This window comes from Paramormyrops kingsleyae, chromosome 10 (assembly GCF_048594095.1).
Source record: "Paramormyrops kingsleyae isolate MSU_618 chromosome 10, PKINGS_0.4, whole genome shotgun sequence".
In the NCBI taxonomy this organism is placed as follows: Eukaryota; Metazoa; Chordata; class Actinopteri; order Osteoglossiformes; family Mormyridae; genus Paramormyrops; species Paramormyrops kingsleyae.
In genome coordinates this window covers 20,843,104-20,869,633 of record NC_132806.1, presented here as the reverse complement: position 1 = coordinate 20,869,633, position 26,530 = coordinate 20,843,104, and the positions used below count along the sequence as shown (strand labels likewise).

Below are 26,530 nucleotides of genomic sequence, written 5' to 3'. Positions count from 1 at the left end.
ATGCCTTCTGTCGCATCAAGCTATAAAAGCCGTCTGACCCTGGATTTGGACATAGTGCCTGTTGAAGGGGGTCAGCTGGATAGACTCAGGGGCTTTATATATATCATCATCATATGACCCATCACTGAGGTGGAATGTAACAGTGGAACCCTGCAACAAACAATCATGGCAACTTCAATTAAAAAAAGGCAGAGGCGTTTTGCCTCTTCATCTGTCATTAAGTCCATTCCAATCAGCAGTTACGACCAAAGCTTATGTCCATAATTAAAATATGTTCTTAAACCTTCCTCAGTTCATGTGCGTTAAACCAGTGACAGAATACAATAATGTACAGCAGAACATGAAGGCATATAAAACACAACTTAGAGGGCACCACATAATACCCACATAATACCTTTAAAATGTTCCATAAACATAATGAATGATTTAGAATACTCATAAAGGGCCGATGCTCTGCTTGAAGCATTATGAAAGTCTTATGCAGACATCTCCACAACATGTGTTACCTATTAACTTACGTTAAGTATTTATGAACATTTATGTGCAGCATGTAAAGGTGGAAGGTAGAGCTTTTAAAACTGTTTTAATGGATTCTTATACTACAGCTGTAAAAACTTCCCAAATCACAGAGCAGCAATGATGGCCACAGAGGACTTTTTCTTTTTTTTTGCAAGCGTTGTGAAGTGTGGTTGTTCAGCACTTAGTTCTGTTGAGGTATTTCAGGACATTTCAACCCTTATGTTTGGAAACACTGGGCATATTAAAGTACACTGAACAAAACCGGACAACAGCTTATTCAGCTACCCTTGGGTTTTGATCAAAGGTCATTCAGCAACACTTATGTAACAGTGATTGAACAGAGGCAAAAAAAAAAAAACCAAAGAGCAAACAGAGATATTATCCTTGACAATGCAAATGAAAATGTATCCATTTTTTTTCCTAAATTCTATTCTAGGAATGGGTTGAAACTGAATATAATTACAGTGAAAATGTTACTGTGAATTAATGAGGTAGTTCTCAGTTGTTTACAGAATTATCAAAGCCTTTGGTTCCTGCCTGTGTTTTCCAATCACCTAACAAAGAAGGTAGACAGAACATTACTAAATAATATCTGCAGCAATGGAAAAAAGATAAACATATTTATAGCCCACTTTGTATGGTGACACATCAGTGTCTCGATTAGAGATAACAGGGACTGTTTTGGGCAGCGTGATGATATAAGAGCTTGGGGCCACTCAGTCCTGGTCTTCCTGACCATGGCTAACCCTCCCTGCATGCTCACTCAGTTGCTCCTCTAGACATATCCAGCCTGTCAAGATGATAGCAGTTTGACCAACTTCTTCGTAACAATGCGGACTTAAACAACGTTGATGTACACGTGGATGTGTTTGTTAAAGGAACCTCTTGGAAGAAAAAAATAAACATGATCGACCAAGTGAAATTTTGCCTCTGGACATCCCAGTTCCTCTGGACTTCACCTAAATGAATGTTGTACCCTCAGTTATTGGCCTGTGGACAGAAAGCAGGGGTTGGCCGAACACCTTTGCCAATGGGATGAACGGACCAGGTCAGCCATGAGAATCAGGCCGAGTGCTAACTAGAAAAGCGTGAAGCAGGCTCTGAGGATGGACAGGAAGCGGGAACCAGGCTGTGGGCTAAGCATGTGCAAAGCTCACAGTTCACACTCAGTTGGCAAAGGTGACTCTGGAGCACAGTGGGCAAGAGGGGGAAGAGAGCTTACTGGTGACAGCGATGTTGATCTCTCCAGTCCGTGGTGTCAGCTCGCCCTCCGAAGGGATCTGGGATGTCCCAGTATGCCTCAGAGGCTCCAGACTGATGGAGTTTTCACTCGACAGGTCAGCCAATGCTGACCTCTGACTGGAAGTCTGACTCCTGACTATTCTTTCCATGTCGAAGGCCACATTGTCTACACATGGAAGGTTGGGCTAGAAACAGACACAAAACAATATTTCTATAGCTTTCAGAGAGTATAAACTGTATTCATAGTGAAATTAAAATATTTTGAAATGTTTTAATAAAGAAAAAAATAAATACAACATGGGTCATACACGACACAGAAAACTATAAGGGAGGGGGCAATTTCCACTTTTAGTAGATGTATGCTGTGGTGGGTTCTATTTTACAACCTCTTCCATCCACCAGGTGGCAGCATGATACTAGATGAGCAGTCCGGCACTGTCACAGAAACAATAGATTTCACATGACATTTGTACATGTGGCTTACCATGATCCCAAGGGCCTTGAGGATGTTTAGCTTGCACATGGGGCAGGTGCAATGCTCATTCAGCCACGGGTCCACACAGATCTTGTGGAAGACATGTCTGCAGAGATAATAGGCGACATCAGTCTGGACATACAGCACAATGCTGAGGCACATGGCAGCTGGCCTCCCTTATCTCGGTTCTGTCCTGCAGCATTTCATAAATTTGAAAAAAAAACGGTAAGTTCACTCAGTATGAGCAGGAGTTTTGGCAGAGTGGGGTGAAAGCAAGATGAAAGTATGTGAGATATGATAGCCACAACGGCAGAACAATACTTCATTGTTCCTTTGGAGACAGACTTAAAAGTGTCTGCCACCTCAACCTGAAGACCATGCTATCGAACCAACGAAACTGCACATATCTGTGGATGCACGAAAGTATGCGACACACAAATAAATAATAAATGTCCATAAACTCAAGCACAAAGCAGACTTGGGAATAAAGGCAACACCCATCGACAGCTTTACTACCTGGTCAAACTAGATTACCTCCTCAATCCACAGCTCTGCTGAAAAATGACAAGACACACACTTTGTCGGGCAGGTGTAAGTGCTGCTGACTCCTCCCTGCTGACATGTAAGGACTCCTGCACAATCGTGGGTGTGAGACCAGCGGTGCTAGCAAACCACTGGTCCCAGAGGCTGATTTGCGGCTTGGAGGGCAGCAAAGGTCAGAAGGGGTGGGGAGGTGGAGCGTGGAGGCGTCAGAAAGGGAGGGACTGTCAGAAGGCGGCAGCGGTCTCCCGCCACAGGGACCCTGTATAAGGGACTCCACTGATCCCAGGGGTTACGCGAGGACACTGGTATGTGCCCTTGTGGCACTTCATAAGAGATATGCAGCAGGGGTCATTTCGTCTTATCAGCTTCTGAAAAATGAAGTGGCATTTGTTGCAAAGACGGCAGAGATGGTAGAGGAGGAGCCGGAGCTGGTCCTGACGGCAGCGATGAAGCACACTGCTGCTCGCCGCGTACGTACATTGGCAAGTTCCACCGCTGGCGCCTTCTGATAGAGCGAGGCTTGGGGGTCACTTCACACAATGGCTGGAGAAGAAAGGCTCGTCTATCACTGGCCATTCATCTGGTTACGAACGCAGGCTAACATGTGCAGGCAAACTAAATGATTAATTGGAAACATTAAACAGTTGTCTGTTCTCATTGTTCATCAGGTAAATCCATGATAGTTCAGCATCGCGTCGTTAATCAACGTCACGGCGGCCCTGACAGACCAATCCAGAGCGAGGCTGATTCATGGCAGCAGGCCTTCAAGTTTGGTGTTAATCGTTCCCATAGATGAATACCTGGAGCTCATCTGCTCCTCCAGGTTTCATCTATCTGAATTCCGCCTGAGACTCTGTTGTCTGCGATGCCCCTGAGGCAGGGTGCACACTCCTCTGACGTGTTCCCAGGCAAGCCGACAGCTTTCTCTGAAACTCTCCAGGTCCTGTAGCAACATGCCACAGTTAGTCCCATTTGTTTGCCACACTAACCTACCCTAGAGCTCGAGAGAGAGAGAGACAGAGAGAGAGAGAGAGAGAGAGAGAGATGGGGAAGGGAATCTCTGACCTTCACTCTTTTCCTCATAATGAGATGCAGAAGGTTGGTGCAAGCAGTTGGCCTGCAGCCATCTAGGTAAGCTGGGTGTTAGGAAAAGTCAGGCAGGGGCATAGTAAAGAACATTGAGGAACATCCTTGAGGTCATTGATGTCCAAGCCCCATCCAGCACCCACATGTGTTGAAATAGGCAAGTATGGATGATATATTATTCATAACAAAAAGCTCTTTTAATACTACTAGGGTCAACCTAAGGGCTGCTTCCAAAGCTACTCTGGCCTTGGGAATAGAGCAGCATACAGCAGGATGTAACGCATGTGCGTCCCTTGAGATGAAACAGCTCGCCGTGTGACAAACAGCTGACAGGACAGCTAGAGAGCAGCCACAGTGAAATATTCCTGAGAGTGAGATTACCATGACGGAGAGTATACCAAGCAACAGCTGTCATAGTGAGGGCCCTCGCTGTACGTATTGTGAGGGAGAGTAGGGCCAAGAGCGCTGGTATTCCTCAGACTCGTCCACACACAACATCAGGTGATGGATGCCACTGCAAGGTGACAGGCTGGGGACACTCACTTGCAAGGAAGTATGCGAACCACATCGTTGAGTTGGTATCCCTCGATGCAGACGGCGCAGTGGTTGAAGTCTGGGTCCGTCTCCTGGGAAAACGAGTAAAACGGCCAGGAGGCCACCAGCTGAGCATGCGATCGCAATCACATAAAAGACAAGAATTGAATAAAAGATTTCTCGTGCATCAAAATTAATTCAGACAGAAAGCCACACACCATCATAAACACAACAGATATTCAAAAATAGCAAATCCCATGGACACACACAGCCAGTCCGTGAAACAACGATGCTATGAAACAACAGACTTGACCTGGATACTTTGTCTGATTCTTTGAAAAAAAACAACACACTGACACTTATTACTTTTGATCAGTTTTGATGTGACTAACATTCAGAGATTCAGGGATCATTTCACAAAGCCAGAGCAGTCAAAGAAACAATCTGTCTGGCGGAGGCCACACCAGTAGGACAGCCGCATCACAGGGACAACAGCTACGAGACCCCCCATTCGGAAAGGTTCAGCAGCGACAGCGTTAAGAGCAGCACTGCTGTGTCAGCAGCTCGTCGCCTTGGCCAAGGCAGGTGGCATGCTGCTCTCTTGGTCCCGTCAGTCACGTCCGTGGGCGGGCTGGCCGCTCATCGGCAGGATCGATGTGGTGTTGTATTTATGGAACGCACATATCCGTGCAGCCATCTCTGCTGACAGAGGAAACCCAGCTTCAAAGCCAAGGACGTCCTCGGTCCCACTGGAAGATGGGATTAGGCAACGAATCCAACATGAGAGGCGGGAATTGATGGGTCCAGAATAAGGGCATGAAAATGATCAGGGGGATTAAAAATGCGTGTGTGATGACAGGTATGACCAGAAATGCTTGTATTATCGTGGATGTTTACAATATTGAGGTGTGGCTCTGTTTTGAGCTGTTGGCGTGCTTGTGGTTTGGGTGGTGCGGCCTGGTGTTCATGGCGAATAGGGTGCTGGCGGTATTTGGGGTATTGATTATCTTTCATAATGGCCTCTGGCTTTGAGCTCCCTCACAGCCTCAAGCCTCAGTCATGCTCTGATGCAACTGTGCCCACTCTCACTAATAAATCATTTCTGACATTGTAGACATGGTCTTTTGTGTTAGTTTATACCACTTGTACCTCAGATGGCAACGTGAAATAAGTGCACAAAGAACTTTGGGGACCAGACGGCCATCAGAATAGCACTTAGCTTCATCAATACAAGATGGCATACACCACAGAGTTTATGATCTCCAAGAGTACCGCTTCCCCGTGAACTCAGGTCACTGGGGTCATATGTTACTGGATGGATGTGTACTTAAATATGTATACAGCTCTTTAGCACACAAAATCTGCACTTTTGATTAAGAAGTGAACCAAACCACGAACAGAGCATCGATAATGCCCTGTATCAGTCAGTCTTTATACTTGGCAGTTCTGTGAAGGATACAGTCACATGACTGACTTTTAGTGTCCACGATGGTGATCACCTGCGTTCCCTTCATGGTTAGGAACATAAATGTCACTACATGACAATTTATTTTAACGTTAAAGTGGTTTATAATCATTATCAGATGACATTATGCTAAAAAAAACAAAAAAAAAAAACAAATCTAGGCTCATTTTTGTCCCACTGAAGCTATTTGGTTCTCTTTCCAAGAGGGCTGCTTCAGTGACCTCTATTCTTGCTGCAACGAAGGTCAAACCAAAGCTATCGCCTTTCAGGCTGGCTGCTTCCGAGCCACTGGCGCATCGACCGTGATTCAATACACCACGAATAAGATCCTTATGCAGGACTAGGACTGCGTAGCTTCTTTGCTCCCACAAGTGAGTGAATATCTAATGAAGGTATTCATTTCAGTTAGTTCTCCACAGCTGGCTGCAGACGGTATACTCAGTGCGCTGGTAGTATCCTGGCAGAGGCATCAGCTGTTGACCCATCAGCTTGCGGGGAACTACCAGCCAGTCTTCCCCCATAGTGAGCAGCACGACTTGAAAACCACCAAGTGGAAACAACCGGCTCGGTTCTCAAGAACATGGCACAGACAGCTGGACCAGCAGGGGAAGACGGCCGGCCAAAGCATTAGCAGGTGTGTGGCTGCTAGACAGACAGGTGACTAGTCCCACCCCTCATCCCCTCCCCTCCACACACCCTTGCCCCCTCCCGGACCTGTTCCAGCTTCCTGCTTAGAGTGACTCACTCTGATGGACGCCCCAAGACCAAGAGATTCAATTTCGGCAGCAAACTCCGAGGGTGATGTTTTATTCATAGCCAGCGCTTTTGACCTTGACTAGCCTTTAGAGGACCAAGAAAGCTGCTCTCATCGACAGCCCACACTCTCATTTGATTAACCTCCACCTATCACTCCTATAGGGTGTGGGGAATATGAATAAATCATTTCCATTACTATCTATTTTGATGCACACGTGCTTGTTCCAGCATCACTGCGAACGTCCATTTAATATGACTCCTGCAGCCCATTACTCTCTCAGTTTGCATTGCATACACTTTAAATATCAGTGGAAAGGCTACCACAAGACAGAAAAATGTGGCCATTAGGGGTGTAATAGTACACAAAATTCATAGTTCGGTACATGTATCGGTTTTGGGTTTACAGTTAGGTGCATTTTGGTACAGCAGGGAAAGAAAATGTTTTAAAACTGTTTATTATTAAAATTGCAAACAAGCAGGAACAGTTGTAAGCCAAAAGTAGGAAAATGTGTGTTGACTAGTCTGAATAGCAAAACCTAAGACATCTGCACACTAAAAAGTAAAACTGATAAAAAATCAAAAATCAGATTACGGCTGCAAAAAAAAATTACTTTGATAACTGATAAATCATATGATAAAGGCAATCAACTACATCGATTAGTTGGGCCAAAAACAGGGTTTAATAAAACGTGCAAATGCTTTATGTAACAAAAAACGTCAAAAGGTGTTTAAGTCACAGTTCTAATAAAAATTGTACACAGTGTAGAGAATCTACTTGTGATGTTCTGATGGGTTGTGCAACCCTCCACTGACAAATCCGCTGTCTGTGCCATATTTAGCTTGCTACAATCATATTTAACCCACCAACATTAATGCTGCTAGGTGGAGATGTCATTATGTGCAATTTACACGGCAAACTGCAAAAATGTAAACAATCGATGACGAAACTATTTTAAAAACTAATTTTTAATCACAGATTATCGATTCCTAGTTGTAGTGCTAATTCGTCATTCTGCTATTGAGAATAGTTGCATATCTATAACAGTGAAACACCCCTAAAACCAGTTATCTTCTTCAGCCTGGTTTGAATTTCCTGGCAAAAGCATCTTACAGAGAGGTGGTTTCTGCCTTGCCCTAGTCATACACACACTTGGGTGATGTTTTCAAAGGAGTTAGCTTTGCAGGTGTGTTTTCTGCAACATACAGTATGAAGGTTTGGTATAACACAGACAACAGAATGACTCAAAATCCATGAAATGTCTCTGTCAACCCATTTCGGGCAGTTTTGGTGCGTTCCATTTGCCCTGGGAATTCGTATTCCGAGTCGGATTCCGAGTTTTGAAGCCGGAAGTGACGGCATGCACGGTCCCTTTTCTCGGAGATCCGAGAAATATCTCGGAGCAGCACAGAGGATCCCGAGTTCAGAATCCAAGATGGCTGCGCCCTTTATCAACAGAAGGGAAAGTTGTAGTTTTATACTGTTTAAGCACTACTTCTCATTTGTGGCTCATTAAATCGGTCGCACACGCTATACCGTCCAACTTATCTGTGGACGTGTTGCTACGGAGTTTTATACGTAAAGCACTGCGTGTAATGTGTTAACTGATATTGCTAACAATGGCAATTAACCGGGCTAGAATTGGATTTCATGATTAGTTGGATTATTTGTCAGATTTACGGTAGTTTGTGCTAATTGTAAGCGAACGAAGATAAAGACCATTTAAACTGAGGTACCTTAAATCCGACAAGTTGTCCGGCTAAGCAAAAAATCTTGCTTTTTGATATGGGTCCATGGTATTGCACTTCTGTGGCAGATGGAATGCATCCGACTCGTGTTCAAGATGTTCAATAAACATGTTAAGTGCATATATATATTCCCTTTTTTCTTGAGTCTGTTTGCTCATGCAAAATGAAATGCGATTAATATAGATTAAAAATGAATGATATTTAATCATGATTAATCGAAATTAATCCACAGCAACCCTGTGATCAATCTGATTTAAAATTTTAATTGTTTGACAGCACTAATATATATATATATATATATATATAAAGAATGTTTATAAACTCCTAATTTAAGTGATGTGAGATGGGCTTTCCAGCACTAACCATAACTAACTCACAGCGCTAATTGGCATAATGTTTTCTGTGTTGAACATCTAGCCTACTTGTGGATTTTAGGTAAACCTGTCAAGATATGTATTAATTTATTTCATTGTGTGTTCCAAACCACAAATGATGCAATTCCATCGTTACTGACCTAGTGGCCATAATACAGAAGAAATGGAATGGAATACACTGTATCCAATAGCAGAAACAAGGTAGCAAATCAATTTATAATATTTCATTCAGGTGTTACCAGCTGTGACACAAAATCCTGATTTTGAAACATTTGCTGAAATGACATTTACTGCTACTATAATTAAGAGAGTGGACCAACTCTCAATATAACAACTGCCGTACTTGTATTACAATACACTAAACTTTAACAGTCATTACAATAATTCCCTTTTTTTTCTTTGCAGTCAAGTATTTCACATCAGCAACTTATTCCAAAGAGAAGCATTGAGCTGTGCATTGCAACAAATAAACAATCATCTGGTTAATTCGTTGCAAACAGTGTCATTTAAGATGTTAAGCAAAACCAGAAGCAGAACTGGGTAAATATAACATTTATTTATAGTTTTGCAATCTGTAGGCTAAAACAAGCCAATAGATTAACTAGTTCTGTTGGATTCAATCGAAGAAATCTTCAACAATCACTGCATCCCCAAGGCCATAAGCATACTCAACAACCCTTCTCATGCCTCCCAAGGCCTCTTCAACTCCCTTGCTTCTGGACAGGGACTCTGACCAGCCCCACTGTATTCTGCAACAGCTTCTTTTCTCATACCAGATTCCTCAACACACATTTACCTCGGCACCCATCTGGAATTCCACTAAACCACAAAAAATTATAATTATTTATCAACCATCTGCACTAGTCACTTTCTGCATCAGTTGCACTTAAAGGAATAACTGCTTTACATGAGGCTTGCACAATGTTTTTTTTGTTGTTATATTGACTTTTAATACCATACCAGTAAGTAGGGCTATATTCAGGGTGAGAGTATAAGGATAGTAAAACGGAATGAACAATCAAAATGTAAAAACTTCATAAATAATTATAAAATGTCAGCAAATACAGTCAAACCTCCCTTATCCAGGCAGAATGGGACCGAGGGGTGCCCATAAGAAAGAAATGCCCGTAACCCAACCAAAAACACCAGCACAAAAAATAATGAGAACTACATGAACAGTACAGTACAACATATGTGTGTACACATACAAAGCACATGATTTTTTAACCAGCATAAAGTGAGCTGGATGATTTTTTCTTTACTCTTCCAAATGTCGCCTACCGTAGACTTAGCCACTCCAAAAGGGTCTGCAACAACTCTGTGTGATTTTCCTTTTTGGTATCTCTGTAATGATATCGAGCTTCTTTTGGAGAGACGTGACACTACGCTTCCTTTTTGAAGCCATGGATGTTGCACAGCTGTAAGTTCAGCTCCGCCCACAGCCTCGTACTCCAGCTCGCCCTCCATTTGATGATCGCTCTGCCTCCACGTGCAGACTCCGCCCACAACTCTCTGTATGCGGCATCCGTCACTTCCGTCTTCTGAAGTGAAAAGCCGACTGCAAGATGTCTCAGGAGCACTGCTCACTAATTAATTATAGTTGTTTGTTTGCTTTTCTTTGATGGATATTACTGTGTATGATTTGTTTGGTTTATTGGATTTCTGATTTTCGCTTTGGCTTACTTGCTATTTGTCTTTGAACTCTCGCCGGGTATTTTGGTTAACGTCTTTGTGCGCCCCTCGAACTTTGACACTTTGATCTCTGTGTATGCTCTGTGTGTGTCAGGTACATATGTAGTGATTGCCATTTTTGTTTTACGAGCTTATGTTGTATGCTGTTGTTTGGATAGGGAGTAAGGTGTAGAATTTGTCATGTTTTTGTTTTCTCTGCACTTAGGTAAGTCAGCTTTGGGTTGCGTTCGGAAGCTGGGTTTTGTTTATTGTTTTCGCTATAGTCACTCCTGAGTCCTTTTGCACCGGGTTTATTTGTTCTGTGTCCATGGCGTGTCAATAAAAACAGAAAAATATTTTAAAATGCCCCTTTGTCCATGTCTGTTCCCTTGTCCACTGCACTGTCCTTCCCTTACTCCACGTCCCGTTTCCCTTTCACTCTGTCACACCCCAACCCTAGACCGTGGCTCGTAACAGCTGTTGGTTGTGTAAAATTAATTTGCGCATGTGCGTGCCTAGAACTGCCCGGTAGAGGGAGGTGCCCGTAAATTGGAGGTCCGGATAAGGGAGGTTTGACTGTACCACTATGTGTTTCTACATTGCATGTTATGCACATTCAACTCTCACATCGTAATAACTGCAAGGATTTAGTCAACTGGGTTGAAACCATCAACATTAAGTGAAAACATTTTCACTCTGTCACATGAAACAAAACGTAGGAAGCTTGCATTTTTAATGGCTTGCTTTTCAAGATCATCTAGTATATGTTAAAAAAAAAATCAATCTAAAGTTTACTGCCACTGCTTTTAAATGAAATCTGTATGCCTTCAAGCCATTCATAATCATTTTCGTTCTTACTGTTGGACTCACTCATTGACAGTGGCATGTGGCACGTTTAAGAAATTTAACAAAAATGAATGAGGAAGAGAAAAGCGAACAAGAACTGGTTATCCAAAAACATTAGTCTTGCACTGCTGCCTCGTTTCCACCAAAACAGAGCCGGAGCCAGTGCTGGGCTGGTTCTCGCTTGGCGTCTTACGTGCGTTTCTACCAGTTTCAAAAGAGAACGGAACAGAAATGTTACATGGATGGAAGTGAAAGTAAAGGCTAATTTCTTATTTTTTGGATTTATTTTGCTGAACCAACAAAAAAAAAAATTCTCCTTGCACCCTGTCTCTATTGCCTGTACCTACTTTTGTCTCTGTAAAGGCTCCCTGTCTGTGTGTGAGAGTTTATTCGCGCTCAGTTTTACTGCTGTTACGGATAGTGCAATAAATGAGTCTGCTAAAAGCTAAACTTTGCTGTCCACCTCATTATCTCTGCCACTGGAACGCCACAATATTTTATTTATTCAACCTGTGACATATTTATACTTTATTAAATCTAGCCAGCAGATCGATCTTTCATTTTTCACAGAATAAAAAAAACGATTGCATAATTTATGTGAATTATACAAGTGCTTTAGTGCAAGTTAATATTTTACGTAAAATATCTTATTTTCAGCAAATTCAATCCATACCATTTTAAGCTATTTTACGATATTAAGTCTGTGTGTTAGTTTATTCTCGCTCGCTGTTTTACTGCTGTCCTTTCAAGGAATGCACAATAATGCTAAAAAATGCTGAATTCTGAACTTTGCTGTCCGCCTCATGATTTCTTCGCCACTCACAACAATATTTTATTTAATCAACCTGCAACATAATTATACTTCATTATTAAATCTGGGCAGCAGATTGATCTTTAGTTTTTCACAGCATAAATTAAAATGATGTAACATTATTCCGCTAATAAGCTGGCAAGTTGTTTCACGGGTGGCACCATCGATATCAGACAAAACTACATCGGTTATGGATTGAATTTTCTGGGTATGCAGAAGGTTTGGATGTGATAGCCCATCCCACTTTTGTTGACATCACGGTGCCAAATTCTGAGCCCAGCTTTTCTAGGGTACCTTGTTGGAGCTGTTTTTTCTAGCCCAGGGCCATTTTTTTGTGGTGGAAGTGCATGGAACCAGTGCTGGATTGGGAAAACGTCTGGCAGTGCGTTGGTGAAAACAAGGCATGTATGGAAATACTTGACAGATATAATATTAAGCAAAAGCAAGTTATTTGTCGGCGGCATGGTGGTGCGGTAGTTAGCACTGTTGCCTCACACCTCTGGGACCTGGGTTTGAGTCTCTGCCTGGGTCACATGTGTGTGGAGTTTGCATGTTCTCCCCATGTCATCGTGGGGTTTCCTCCGGGTACTCCGGTTTCCCCCCACAGTCCAAAAACATACTGGTCCCCCGTCCAGGGTTGTTCCCTGCTTCGTGCCCGTTGCCTCCGGGATAGGCTCCGGACGCCCCGCGACCCAGTAGGATGAGCGGGTTGGACGATGGATGGATGGAAGTTATTTGTCGGCACTGCTTTGTGTATATTGGCACAACTCATAGCAACACCACCAACTTATTTGACTGACTATTGGTAGATAACATTTTCCATTTGGCTGTTTGGTAAACTTTCAGCTCCTTTTTTGCTTTATCAATATTGCAAAAATTATAGGAAAATAAACTAAATATCGCAATTTGAATTTTTCAACCCTGCCTTTCAACCCTACACTGTACATCACTGTATACACTCACTCTTCTTTCACTGCGAGCTGTACAGATGTACATTTCTAAGTACAATAATTTATAATCGAACCCACTACACAGTCCTAGCCAAAAGCTGCACCATGTACATCATATTCATTTGTTTGTTGGTTTTGTCTTGGATAAATGCTATGTACTTTCAACGTATGCCTGCATACTTAGAAATAAAGTTTGACTTGACTAAAAGACTTGTAGTTGCATGCCTATTTCAGCTGCGGTCTCATTCTTTGCAGATGCACAGCCCAAACATGGTAAACAAGGCAATTTCCTGTTCAGTTTGACTTACAATGCTTGCATCTGATAGTCATAAATACATTTATCGGTCTTAAAATCTACTAGTGGTGTAACGGACTGTACTTGATTAATTGCAAGTTTAAACATACTGTAATAGTGTGAAATACAATTTGACTACTTTTTAAAGAAATAATACTACGGAAGTCCACAAAGGACATGCATTCAGGGCATGAAGTTCATTTCTCACAACAGGGATGAATTCCCTCCTTGTGTATAGCAAATGGGGGTAATGTTAGACTTTTGGTGAGAATGCAATAAAATCTGTGTGGATTTAATAGCATTAGCCATGGCATAGAATCTGCCCTGCTCTTTCTCTTGACAAACTCTGTTTGCACGTCTAATTACAACCTTTGTTTTCTTGACATAACTTTTGAAATTTTGTGATATCAAGATAAATCGATACTTAACTTGTGATCTGGAGAAAAAAAAAAACATTGGCTAATTTGAGATCATGGGAAAAATAATCTATTATCTCAACATATGACAGATTAAGATAATGTCCTCTGTGGACTACTGTATGATACAGAGTTGCAGTAAAAAGATATAGACAAAGCAGTTGCGTGTTTAGATGAATGGGCACGTTAAAATTTCATCGCTTTCTTCTGTGTTCTTCAACTTCTTTCAGTAATAAATGGAAAGCAAAGTTATACGTCTCTTTTTTTGCTGATCTGAAAAATGACCCGACCTGTGACTCAAAAACAGTGATATGATCCCAACTGCAAGTTTTGTGATCCATTGCACCCCTACAATCTTCAATGACAATTTATTTTTTTGGGTGATCCCTGAGCCTTAATATTGCTGTACAATGAACTTAAAATCCAGCCTTAAAGCAAAGAAACTAAAGTGAGTGATGGTGTATCTAATGTAGTTGTTAACTATCACTACGGAACCCCACCAACCAAACACACCAGCACAAAAAATAATGAGAAGTACCATGGAGAGAAAAAAAAAAGAAAAGAAAATGCATACAGCTGAAGAATTTAAAACTGTGCTCTGAAATGCATGTATAGCATCTCTTTTTTGAAACAGTTCTGCTAAGACAATTCCTTGTTACTTTTAGGACTGGTGCAGTTATGTCAATCTACAACGCAAGTGAGATTAACATGAAATCATCTTCCCCAAGAAGAATGTGACTGGCTGCGATTATATCATGATGTCATTTCCCTTCTAAGAAAGTGGGGTGTCATTAACCTGCCAATTATAAAACATTTTTCACCTGTCAACCAGGGATTTGTTCCTGATGCCTGACCCAGCTGTGGAGATGACACGTAGTACTGGACCTGCTTAGTTCTATCTGGACCCATAGCGAAATATAGCCAGAGCATAGAGCAGTATCTTCCAACACCAAGGGTAAGATAATCAATGGAAAAGGTAAAATTGCCAGGAGATGAGAGCCTGGCATGTGACTATAGTGAATGCAGGTTTGCATTATTCTGTCACAAAACCTGCAGACTGGAACAGTTTATAGAACAGGAACTTTAGTCATTTCAGTCACACCTGCAGGTGGGTACCCTGTTATCAAGAACAAGAATCTCTACAAAATATTCAGGAATGTACCTTAGCATCTGTTGACCCACATAATTGTATTTCTGCCCATTTCTGATATACAGAAATGGATTATTAGCTAAACCACATAAAAACAGATAACCTGCCATCTAAGTGTTGCTGAAATGTTTCTGAACAACCAATGAGCAGCACTACAGTCACTAGAGGTCACCTGAAGACCCCGTTTCTGAGCAGCGGGTGCAACAGTGGAGTGGTAATCATACCTTGTCACCTTTCTTCACTGTCCTGGTGGTCAATTTGCCGATGGCTTTTTTGGCGGCATCTCCGAGGCGACGCTGTCACAGCAGAGAAATGGATACAAGTGAATACAGTTACTGCACTGAAGACCGAGTCTTTAAACATTTGCCTTTAAAAAGAGCTCGTTTCCAATGATGTAACATTTTAACACTTCTGGAAACTGCTGTTCCTATGCCATTTGTATCTGCTGTTTGCTGTGATTGTTGCTCTTTCATTTTTAACATCTCTTCATTATCCAAATGCTTATCCGGCTGAATGCTATCCCAGTCAGCGTAGTTCAGGGTAACACCCTGGATGGGATGCCAGTCCTTTGCAGGAAACACACACACACACACACACAGCAATTTAGAAAAGCTATTCCCCTAACTGCATGTCTTTGGAATGCAGTAGGAAACAGAATAACCTGGATGCAACATAGGAGGAATGTGTAAGCTCCACACACACAGCGGGCTTGGATCTGAATACCAAGCCTGCAGGTGTGAAGTGACAGTGATACCCGATGAGCCACCCAGTGGAGTGCTGCCATTAGGAACATATTCTCTACATTCCCATTGAAGTCTCCACTATCCTGTCTGGGGGATTTAATATTTAAATAAATAAATAAACAAACAAACAAACCAGGGTATGATTTCATCTCCTAATCATATGCAAGATCTAACAGCTCTCACTGTATACTGAGGGTCAGAATTATTAATTATTTGATTTTAATAATTCACTTGATTGTCATAACTTTGATAGTCAAAAATGTTGTGCATCGCTCAAAAAACAATCCTGCAGCTAGTTGAAAAATACTGCACAGAATTAAATACCATAGTATCACCATGCATGGCCGGGGAGCTGACAAACTAGACTCTGATAGGGCAGTCTGCCATGGCATCAGCAGAGCTGGAATACTATTGGCTGGTCACAAAGATGTGACTCTCACACTTGCCTGTCGGCAGGAAGGCTGTCTAGTTTCACACATTCTGAGTGGGTCAATGCCATTTCCCACTTTGCTTAAACACTGGCAAAGAGGAATTTACTAGTAGTGATGCCACCACTGACTGCTGAAAAAAAAACAAGCAATTAAGAAGACTATATTACATGTTACATTGCTTTGGTGAGACTGCAGTTAGTTCGTGACTGCAAATATATTTCAATGTTATATACTTCAAATTTTACGTTACAAAACACTGGTGGCATCAGCACACACTACAGCTCTACATTTTCTGCTGCTGTGGAGAAACTGGAAGAGATCTTATATACAGGTTATACAGAGGTTCTTTTCAACTGGTACTAACTGGGGTCTTATACCTCCTGTTGCAGTGGGCCACAAAGATAAGGAAAGTATTGGCTTCCATCTACATTCATTTCAACAATATTGACTATAGAGCAAAAAGAATGTCTTTCTCTATGGCGAATAGTGAGCTGAGCACACCCTGTACTCTAGAGAGGTGCCAACAGAAGCTGTTTTAACAGCCGGAAATACATGCTGCCTCTTCGCAAATAACCACATAGCCTTTGCATGTTTCAAAGACACTGAGTCACACCGGCAAAGTGCAAGGTCAATGCTGCCTGTTGACGCAACCTCACGGCTAGTGCTGCTAATCAATGGCTCCCGTCCTTTGCCTCCCCACACACGCCGCCAGACCCCTGGACTGCGAGCTAAGCAGCAGGCACACACACAGCGAGGGAAAGGGATCAGGAGGTGTGTGAGAGGTCCATGGTTTGTTAGCAAAACATACCACCAGGAACAACTGGAAGGCAGCACAGACAATGGCAGAAAGGGTCCAAGATGAGTATTTAGGGGGAGGCATGGTGGTTCATTTGAAGAGAAAAGAGAGAACATATGACTACTGATGTCAGAGTGACATCCAAGCCGTCTTCCAAGCTAACCAAAAAAAAACACTGCAGAACATCTCCACGGACTACAGCCCTGAACCAAAACTGGAAAAAAACATTACTGAAGTCAGTCTCATGACCAGACAAAAGCCCAATAACACAGATACATGGACATACACCGACGGATGAGGGGACAGCAAGGATTTCTATTTTTTTCTGGTGAGCAGCATTGATTTATCACAGTAATGTAAAATGTTACAACAGTATGAATCACTCTAAAGCACATTTGGCAAAGAGAAACTATTGATCTTCACTTATAGCGTAATATAAAAGCTGCCTTTGGTGTGGGCTGTGTGCGAAGTGTTGACTAGTTGACCATGCCAGCAGAAGTGCAATCTTCACTTCTGACTTTCCTTCTGATCAGAGTCTGCACTGATACACATGTAACCTATTCTGAGTTATTAATTATTACTCCTGTGTTTAACAGATGGATTTCCCTGCAGTAACAGCCTACACCTTTCACTGTTTTGTGTTGTTTATTACAAAATGTTACATGCGGAGCACAATGGGTATGGGGCAAGTGCAGAGTGTGGGTGGCTCTGTGAGGGGTCAGTTTGAGATGGACTGTTTAAGGCAGGAGAATAAACAGAGATGGGAGTTTCTCTTTGGCAGAATAACAGAGGCAATTGGATCCCCACTGCTTACCTGACTGCGGTCTCGGGCGTTGGTGTAGCGGACCTTCTGGATAAAGTAGAAGATGAGCCAAGCAGACAAGATGATCATGAGGACAATAAAGGAGATGGAGACAAAGACCAGGGAGCCGCGATTGATGTTCTTGGTAGGGCCACGTCCCCCGACCACGATGGTCACCAGCACGGTCAGGTTCTTCTCCAGTAAACTCAGGATTTCCTTCCCATAAGACTCTGCGATCATGACCGCTACGGTGTCGCCTGTGCCTGGAAGTGGAGGACAAAGTCATAACATTAATAGCAACATTTACAAAGACAACAAACACAGGAATACCTGGGTGGATAAGCTATAATTGTACTATTTCCTTTTTCAGAGAAGAGCAGGAAGGTAGCAACATTTAACGGCTGTTTACAGTTCTCTATATCCATGTGCACTGCTTAATAAAAACAGGCTGAGTCAGCAGGGGAGGACACTATGGGACAGAGATGATGGAGATGGTGAATGATCACTGAGACACTGGTGGAACATAAATAAGACCCTTCTGGTCTCCCAGGAATTGCTCTATTCTCACTAATCGAATCCACTCAAAAGGTCAAAGGTGTGATTCAGCTGAACAGGTTCTAGCTAAATACAAAGCAGTGCATGTCAAAAATGTATGTCGGTGTTTGGAGAAGCTACAGAAAAAGCACTGCAGCTGCATGTCACAGGATATAGGGATAGTGTTTGGAGAAGCAGTAGGATGAGAATTTCATGTTACAGCATATACTAAAGTTTCACAAGGTTAGTGAGCTCACAAGGAACTGTTCACAAGGAACTGTTCACAAGGAACTGTTCACAAGGAACTGTTCACAAGGAACTGTTCACAAGGAACTGAGCAGCACAAGGTATACTAGAGGCCACCGGATATACTAGAGGCCACAGGGTATACTAGAGGCCACAGGGTATACTAGAGGCCACAGGGTATACTAGAGGCCACCGGGTATACTAGAGGCCACCGGGTATACTAGAGGCCACAGGGTATACTAGAGGCCACAGGGTATACTAGAGGCCACCGGGTATACTAGAGGCCACCGGGTATACTAGAGGCCACAGGGTATACTAGAGGCCACAGGGTATACTAGAGGCCACAGGGTATACTAGAGGCCACAGGGTATACTAGAGGCCACCGGGTATACTAGAGGCCACAGGGTATACTAGAGGCCACAGGGTATACTAGAGGCCACCGTTACTTTCACCTCTTAATTGCGATAAAGACACTCCAGGAAACAATGCATCTTTATTTCTTACTCCTGCAGAAACTCTCTCAGAAGCCCCCACTACACTCACTGTTTTTAATGGTTCAGGTGTCTCCACCTTCCTACTGTAAAACCTGAATGTTAGGTGTATAAATCAGTTGTGTCATATCAGTATAAGAACAGCACTTGTTAATAGTTGCTATTAATAGTTAAGACATATTTCACTCATAAAACAGGTCATACACCGTCTGATCATGAGTAGGTATCTAGGTTCTGTCAAGTATCTGACCTTTAATAGGTATCCCGGACCCAACCCTGAATTGGAGAAAAATAAAGACATTCCATGCATTTGACAGCAATAGCATTGGCTGACAACTCATGTATACAGGCTTTCAATTTTAAATACTAATTATTTATAAAGTTTATGCTTAATCTCCACCGCCCTCCTCATCACTACACATACTGACCATTTCCGAGGTTCATTTAGAACTGCACGACTGTATGAGACTGAACTATTGATTCATTTCCAGCTGTTCTATGTTCGCTATCGGGCATTCTAACCCCCCCCCCCCAAACATTCCCCATACCCTCTAAAACAGGGGTCTCCAACTCCGGTCCTGGAGAACTACTATCCAATAGGTTTTCTGTCCCACTTGGCTTCTGATAAGCCACACCTGCTCCTGGTATTTACCTGAGAACAGGTGTTGCTCATCAGAAGCTGGGTATGATAGAAAAGCTACTGGACGGTAGCTCTCCAGGACCGGAGTTGGAGACCCCTGCTCTAAAACATTCCCAAACATTCCCTAAATTTAGTAAAACTGTGTCAAACAACAAATGCCAATTGCAATACTGTACCATTCCCTGTTTGTGCCACACCAAGGTTCCCTAAGCTGTTCGGTGTTCTGCACAAAAACAGACCATTTAAATTCTGGTGTTGGGTAGACAGTAGCCACGACTGGGGACAAAAATAATTTGATAACTTTCCAATATTCTAATATTTTCTAAATATCCTCTCCTACTATACTACAGTCTAATATTTGTTAAACATAACTAAAAGCCAACAGAATGTCTTTGAAGATACACATTTTTCAAAAATATACAGTACTGTGCAAAAGTCTTAGGCAGACATAGAAAATTATGTTTAAATTATCCTAGTGTTGGTGTAAAACTATATTATTATTAGTGTTCATCTAGCCATCCAACTAGATATCAGTAACTTTTTAGAAAACAGAAGAAATTATTACTAGTTTTTATTGTTACTCTTAATTTGCACATGTTCTAATGTTAAATTGTGTTTTTTGTTCTAAGCCAAAGTACACTTGCTACCCAGATAAACAGCTTTAAACATTTCTTTGGACTGCCTAAGACTTTTGCACAGTACTATATATATTTCCGAAATTGCACTCACTTCAAGCAGTTTTGTGGTTTGTTTTAAAACACTGCAACCTCTACGATTTATTATGAAATGTCAGACTGAACTGATACAGCCAACACAAAGGGGGGTGTCAAGCATATTTCAAAAGTGTTTAAGAGAGCCATTTGCAATTTGCAGACATTGGTTAAGAACAATTGTGTGTAAGACCACTCAATACACTTTACCCAACAGACTACTTACAAAAGGCACGAGCCTTTTTTCAATCCTGCGTTATGAAGTAGTTCAAGCAGTCACATCCTTAGAATCCAAGCAACTTCAGCCTCAGATGAATAGTGACCAAATAAATCATCAGGTGAGCCAACGCACATGACAAACAAATATATAAAGGACAATTTGAGCTGGGTGAGATGTATTTCACCTTTTATATAAATGAAACTCTCCAATGCAGCTCCATGTTTTGATTCACATAAATTACACTTCTACAGAGGTAAATAGCATTCCATTTTAATACCAATATCAAAATGAAAAGCACCCAGCACAGTACAAAGACCTTCTTAACTGCATAAATCAAATAAGCTAAAATAAATGCTGTTAACTCCGCTTACGCTTCTTCTCAGCTGGAATGACCGTCATCTGAATGCACCCCATTCTTTTCTTATCATATTGTTATGTTTATGTTTTTGAGCAAGTATCCATTACCAAAAACCATTTCCTTCTGCAGTTTATCAAATACAGCAAAGGTGGCGAGTCACAAACATTCTGAGTGCAGCAGAAGGGGGAGGGGGGGCTTTTTTTAAAATCTTTGCAGTGGGTTGGGTAGCACTCACTGCAATCATATTTTGGTCTGTTATTTACATTTTCTGAGAGTAGTAGATTTTAAATATGAAGAATTTAGTGGTTATGAATGTGCATATGGATAATAAAAACTATAATGTGATGCAATCCTTGATCAGGTCATTGGTGGGATTGTTTAAGTCTGAATCTGATCCAAATCTTACCCCTAACTTAGTGATTATTTCACGGATAAACCTAGTAACCCTCTCCCCCTAAAGAAGATAAGAAAAATGAATGGCTCAGAGCCATAAGATCCTGCTCCCTTCAAAGAGCCATTATTTCCATCACTAAAAGGAGCCTGAATTCCCATCACTATAGTCTTCTGGAACAACTTTTCATAGTGTGCAGTCAATCAGAAAACCAGGAGCCATCAGCCAATAGCATTTCGCAACAGAACCGGCCATGAGCCCACCCTCAAACTATCAAAACCACCCCATGTCAAAACTTGACAGTTTGAGTGATATTAAAATACATGAACAAGCGATTTATCTTTCTGTGCTCCTGAGTTTCACATTTGTGCTCATGAGTGGGATATTTACACAGGCAAAATTTTAAAACTTTGCAGGGTTATATTTTTTACGTTATGTTTCATCGCTCTAGTTTTGACATTGATGTAACGCCATAGTTTTAAGGTTCCAAATATCAGAGAGAATACAGCAGAGACAACCCAATGTACTAGTCTGTGTTCATTCTATGGTAAATATTTCACAAATCAGTTGGACCTGGAACTTGAATATCTGCTTGGCAAATACCCAAAGAACTCTGCACTTCATGGTATCACCTCTACACCAAAAACAAAGCATCATGGGAATGGAAAACTGCCATGGTGATTGCCCCGGAATACCTCTCCCCCAAAAATGAAGCAGGCTGGTCCTCCCAGTGGGGTGGCCTATCAGCAGGCCAGTCATCTACAGGGAGATAAAGGATGGATGAAGGTCGCCCGGTCCATGCCACGCAGCACTACCTTTACTTTAGCAGCCCAGAACAGTGTGAAAGTTTGGACACAGATACTCTGTACATAACCTATGAGATCTGGCATGAGCAAATACACACCTAGCATCAGGCACAAGAAGGTCAAAGGGTTTGGTGGACAAGGACAGTATATTAAAGGAACTCTCAAGTCTGAGAATTTGAAGTATTATGTGGACATGCACACAATCAATCACAAAGTCTCAACAACTTTCATATCTGGATTTTTCAACACGTAATATTTATCATTGTGACAATAAAAAGGTTTCTTTTTATGCAACACTTAACACAGCGCAAGTTACTGAAATTCATTTGTGAACTAACACACACACACACACACACACACACACACACACACACACACACACGTGAGAGTTGACAGACCTACATGCAAACTCACACCCAGGACATGGCAAGCTGTGCAACCTGCAGGTGCAGAGTTAAAACAGCTGCAGAGCAACTGTAAGCCACAAGCCCTGTTATCGCTCCTCCAAACAGCAAATGGACTGTCTCGTGTTTTCTACTACAAATGCACTCACCTCACTCACTCACCTCACTCAGTGAGTTGGTATATAAACTTGGACTCCCCATTGCTTGACTAAGCCTTTACAGAAAATGCCAAAGGGATTCCAGTGACACCCTCTTCTAAATCTACCTGCTTTGTTTGCTGCACACCTGGAGCATGCTCTGTGACAGCACACTGCTACACAACACATCATATGGTTTAACGACAAGTGTGAGACAGAGTAGGGCTAGGCTATTCTCAGAGTGGTACACTGCATAAACAAACACACCCAGGTAGATATTTCAGAGTGTGTGAGCTTCATCTGATCGGCGAGCAAAAGCCAGTCGTACTGACAGTTTGTATCATGCTGGCCAACACTGCTCAAACAGCCCTGCATTTCAATAAAGGCCTATTCCTGCCCCCAGGAGAAGATTAATCCCATTAAAGTTTCAAACTTCTATGCCTCAAATGTACTTTTCCCACACTAGTATCGATATTCTACAATAGCATAAATAACCAGCCAAGGACATCCACCCATCCGTCCATTAATCCATCTATTTATTCATCCATCCATCCATCCATCTCCCACAGCTGCTTGTGCTATGCAGGTCGCGGGGGTCGGGAGGAGGTGAGACACTCAAACCCCGGTCCCAGAGGTGTAAGGCAACAGTGCTAACCACTGCACCACTGTATCACTAAGGACCTACAAGACAGAATGTGGAGCTGCTTGAATTTGACCACAAAAATAACCTGATGAATCACGCACGGCTTTGTGGTATTTTTAGTTGCCCACAAACGATCCCTCTGGGACAGCAACCTCACACCAAACACTTCCTGGCCACACGTCTGTCCAGTTTATCACTTTCAGGTACCATGCCACGCTGGACACCCTTCTGCAGACCTATGACTCATACAGAATGTCCTAGACTATTATTACTAATACATCCAGACGCCACTTCCATTCAACCTGAATTCCATAAGATAATACCACTAACCCTACATTTAGAGAAATGAGAAATATAACATCAATCACGGACAAAGTTTTTCAGCCTGCTACCTTTCTGCACTGGAACTGGCACATCACACAAATCTAGAGCCAACAGGTCCAGAGTCCAGGGCTCTAACCACTTCCCTACACTAGGGGGCAAAGGACTGAGGTGAGTGAACTGTCCACAATATGATGAAACAGGTCACCTCAATGCCCTGCTGGCTGAGTTCCAGCAGTAAGACCAGCATCAAGTCCGTGACCTTCGTGAGGACATGAGTACTCAACCCCTACAACTGACAACCAAACTCGCATAGACCTACCAAACTATCATAGCTAACAACTAATTAAACCTGACATAAGATGCCAAACAGAACCTCATGACACTTGGGTGGAAGGAAAGGACAGGGACCTTTTTTACCCTCAGAGGATGACAGTGGAGACAGGTTTAACAAAAGGGAAAAGGAATGGAAAGAAGGCGTTCAGCCCATTGTCAGCACTAGGAAAGTCAGAAAAGAACCACCGAGTTATAAGAAGGGCTACAACTGGGTGTCATGCTGGGCATCTGAGGCTGGTGTATTATTGGTGGTAAAGAAAACTACTGTAATATAGTAACTGGATAACCTCATGTGAGCTTTACCTTGCCACACCCAGCCCTATACCCATGCTCTGACTACCCCCTCCAGCTGAACCTGACTGATCAGACTGTCACTCCTATCAATCCACATTTTAAAGAGTGAAGTTAACTGTATCAATGTCCCCAAGATAAATGTTACTTCAGTAAGTGTTCAAAAAGTAAAGCAAACCCCCATCAAACATCACTCACAAAAATCTCCTTTTTTTCCTTTGTTTCCATCTTCCACCCCCCTCCCCCCCCATCCATCCATCCACCCATCCATCCATCGGCACCCCCAGGCATCGCAAGCTGCTCTCAGTGTGGGCATACAGGGACATATACTGGAGCCCCTCCAGTAGCACAGAAAGGGGGTGGGGAGCAAGATTGCTGGCATGAGCTGTGGCTAATGGGGCCAGGGAGGGGGCGGAGCCTGGTTTCACAGCCATCTGGTCGGTATTTAACTCAATTAGCCAGACCAGTGGAGAGGCCTTTAAGGGCCTACCCTGGAGCTCACTGGGGGAGGCTTGAGAATTAGACTGGCCTATTCATCTGTAGACTTCAGCTTTAAACACCCTCTCACACTGGTCCTCAGGTAATCAATACCCATTGGAAATTTAACAGCTCAAACCTAGAACTGATCTGGTGGTTGAGAGGTAGATAGTTGAGCTTCTGAAGACCACCAGTACACAACCCAGTGTAAAAAACATATGAAAACATAAACGCGAATTGTGCAGATTAGAATCCAGTATAGAACAAAACATAAATTGAAACTACTCAGACCAGTTATTTTTTGATTAATTAAGCAAATATCTTTTCCAGCAGCAACTCACATTGGAAACAGATGCATGAAAACTATAGACACTACTAACTACAGACTATGCTCCAGTCAGTATTCAAGCATTTGCATTTAGAAAAGCAAGATCAAAAGCAGCAAGTGAGAACAGGAGACTGATATTCAGACAATACAGTTATGCATATGCTCAGTAACCTGTTTGTTAAACTGCAAGCTGCATTATGCAATGTAATAAAAGTCAAGGGCCCAACCCCCGATTCATAGTTCTTAGTTACCTTTGATGTCATGTGAGTGACAGGGGGGTCTCAAGCTCATTTGGGGTTCCCTAGTTTAAGAAAGGTTGAAAAGTGTTGATGGATAGGCATACATCCATTTTGAATGTAGTGTGACTGCTGGTGCCAGATGTGGTGTTTCCAGAATGAAGCAAAGAACAATGAGCGCACATGACATGGGAGGAACAGAAAACAACATTCCTGAGGACTGTGACAAGGTTAATGTGTTGCACATGTGGGAAGGCTGTTGTGAGAGCTCTATAAAAATTGTTAACAGAGTAACTCATACAAATATCTTTCCTCTTATATTGGATTTTTTTCCCCTCCACATAACGGTGTTCTCAAATTTTTGCTTTTTGATGTTTCAAGGCTTAAATTTGATAATTGATACATTTTACATGTAAGTTTCAAGGGTTATAGCTATGGAAGACTACAAAATATCAGTCATACTCAGACTAGATCAGGGGTAAAAAGCTAAGGGATGCCATTCACCTGCTGATATGAATTATCCCTGATAAGGTCAAAGCAGAAGATGGGGATGATATTACCTTCATGTGACATGGTCACTGTGTCCTCCTTAGAGGAGTTGTTGTAGATGAGCACAGCGGATGCATTGAAGGCTGCAGCTTTGAGGATCTTCTCCTTGAAGGTGCAATTGCCCCTCTGCAGCAATGCCACCCAGTGGACAGTCTTGGGGGGCACAATGAACCGGGTGTGGGGGTCGCAGCCTTGACGGTCTACCACTGCAGACAGATGACACAAAGCTCTTTCAGTACTGTGACACATTCTTGAAATCATTATCATCCTAGGAAGGGTTTTACCCAAGAGGACGTGAGAAACCAATGCTTTGTACAGCTACGCACTATACACAGGTAGTTAAACCGAAAGGCTTAAACTAAACTACTGTAATGCCAACTACCCGGTTCTGCCTTCACAGAAATGGGAACAGCGGTAAGACATAATCGATGAGTCATCAATAATGCATCTAGATAATCCAATACTGATCCTTGAATGACCTGGTCAAGCATTATCACAGCTTTTATTCCCTACAAAAGTTTGCCACTGTATGATATTAAGCTTGGCATTTAGACGGGCAATTTTTTGAGTTAGGGGGCTTCATAAGCAACTGCCGCAGCTTTAAAAAGCCTGCAAAGGACAATCAAATGAGATGTTGTGACGTGAACTGTAAAGCAGAGGGACCTGCCGTTCGGCGACAAACAAACAGAACTTATTTCTGCTGCTTAGCCCGCAAGCCTCTTAGAAGGTCATAGCTTGTATTTATATGAGCTATTTAGGGG

General features: G+C 42.4%; 1 protein-coding gene across 2 annotated transcripts in view; it reads right to left on the bottom strand.

The window, feature by feature from the left end:
• Window positions 1-26,530, bottom strand: part of rnf130 (ring finger protein 130) — a 52,403-nt gene that overhangs the window by 6,996 nt on the left and 18,877 nt on the right. For both annotated transcript variants that reach the window (XM_023843033.2, XM_023843032.2), the window contains exons 2-7: window positions 25,781-25,975; window positions 17,664-17,914; window positions 15,104-15,175; window positions 4,409-4,491; window positions 2,246-2,342; window positions 1,742-1,946 (exon numbers count right to left, since the gene is read on the bottom strand). In XM_023843033.2, coding sequence (XP_023698801.1) covers window positions 1,742-1,946; window positions 2,246-2,342; window positions 4,409-4,491; window positions 15,104-15,175; window positions 17,664-17,914; window positions 25,781-25,975 — 903 coding nt within the window. The remainder of the gene's footprint in view (window positions 1-1,741; window positions 1,947-2,245; window positions 2,343-4,408; window positions 4,492-15,103; window positions 15,176-17,663; window positions 17,915-25,780; window positions 25,976-26,530) is intronic.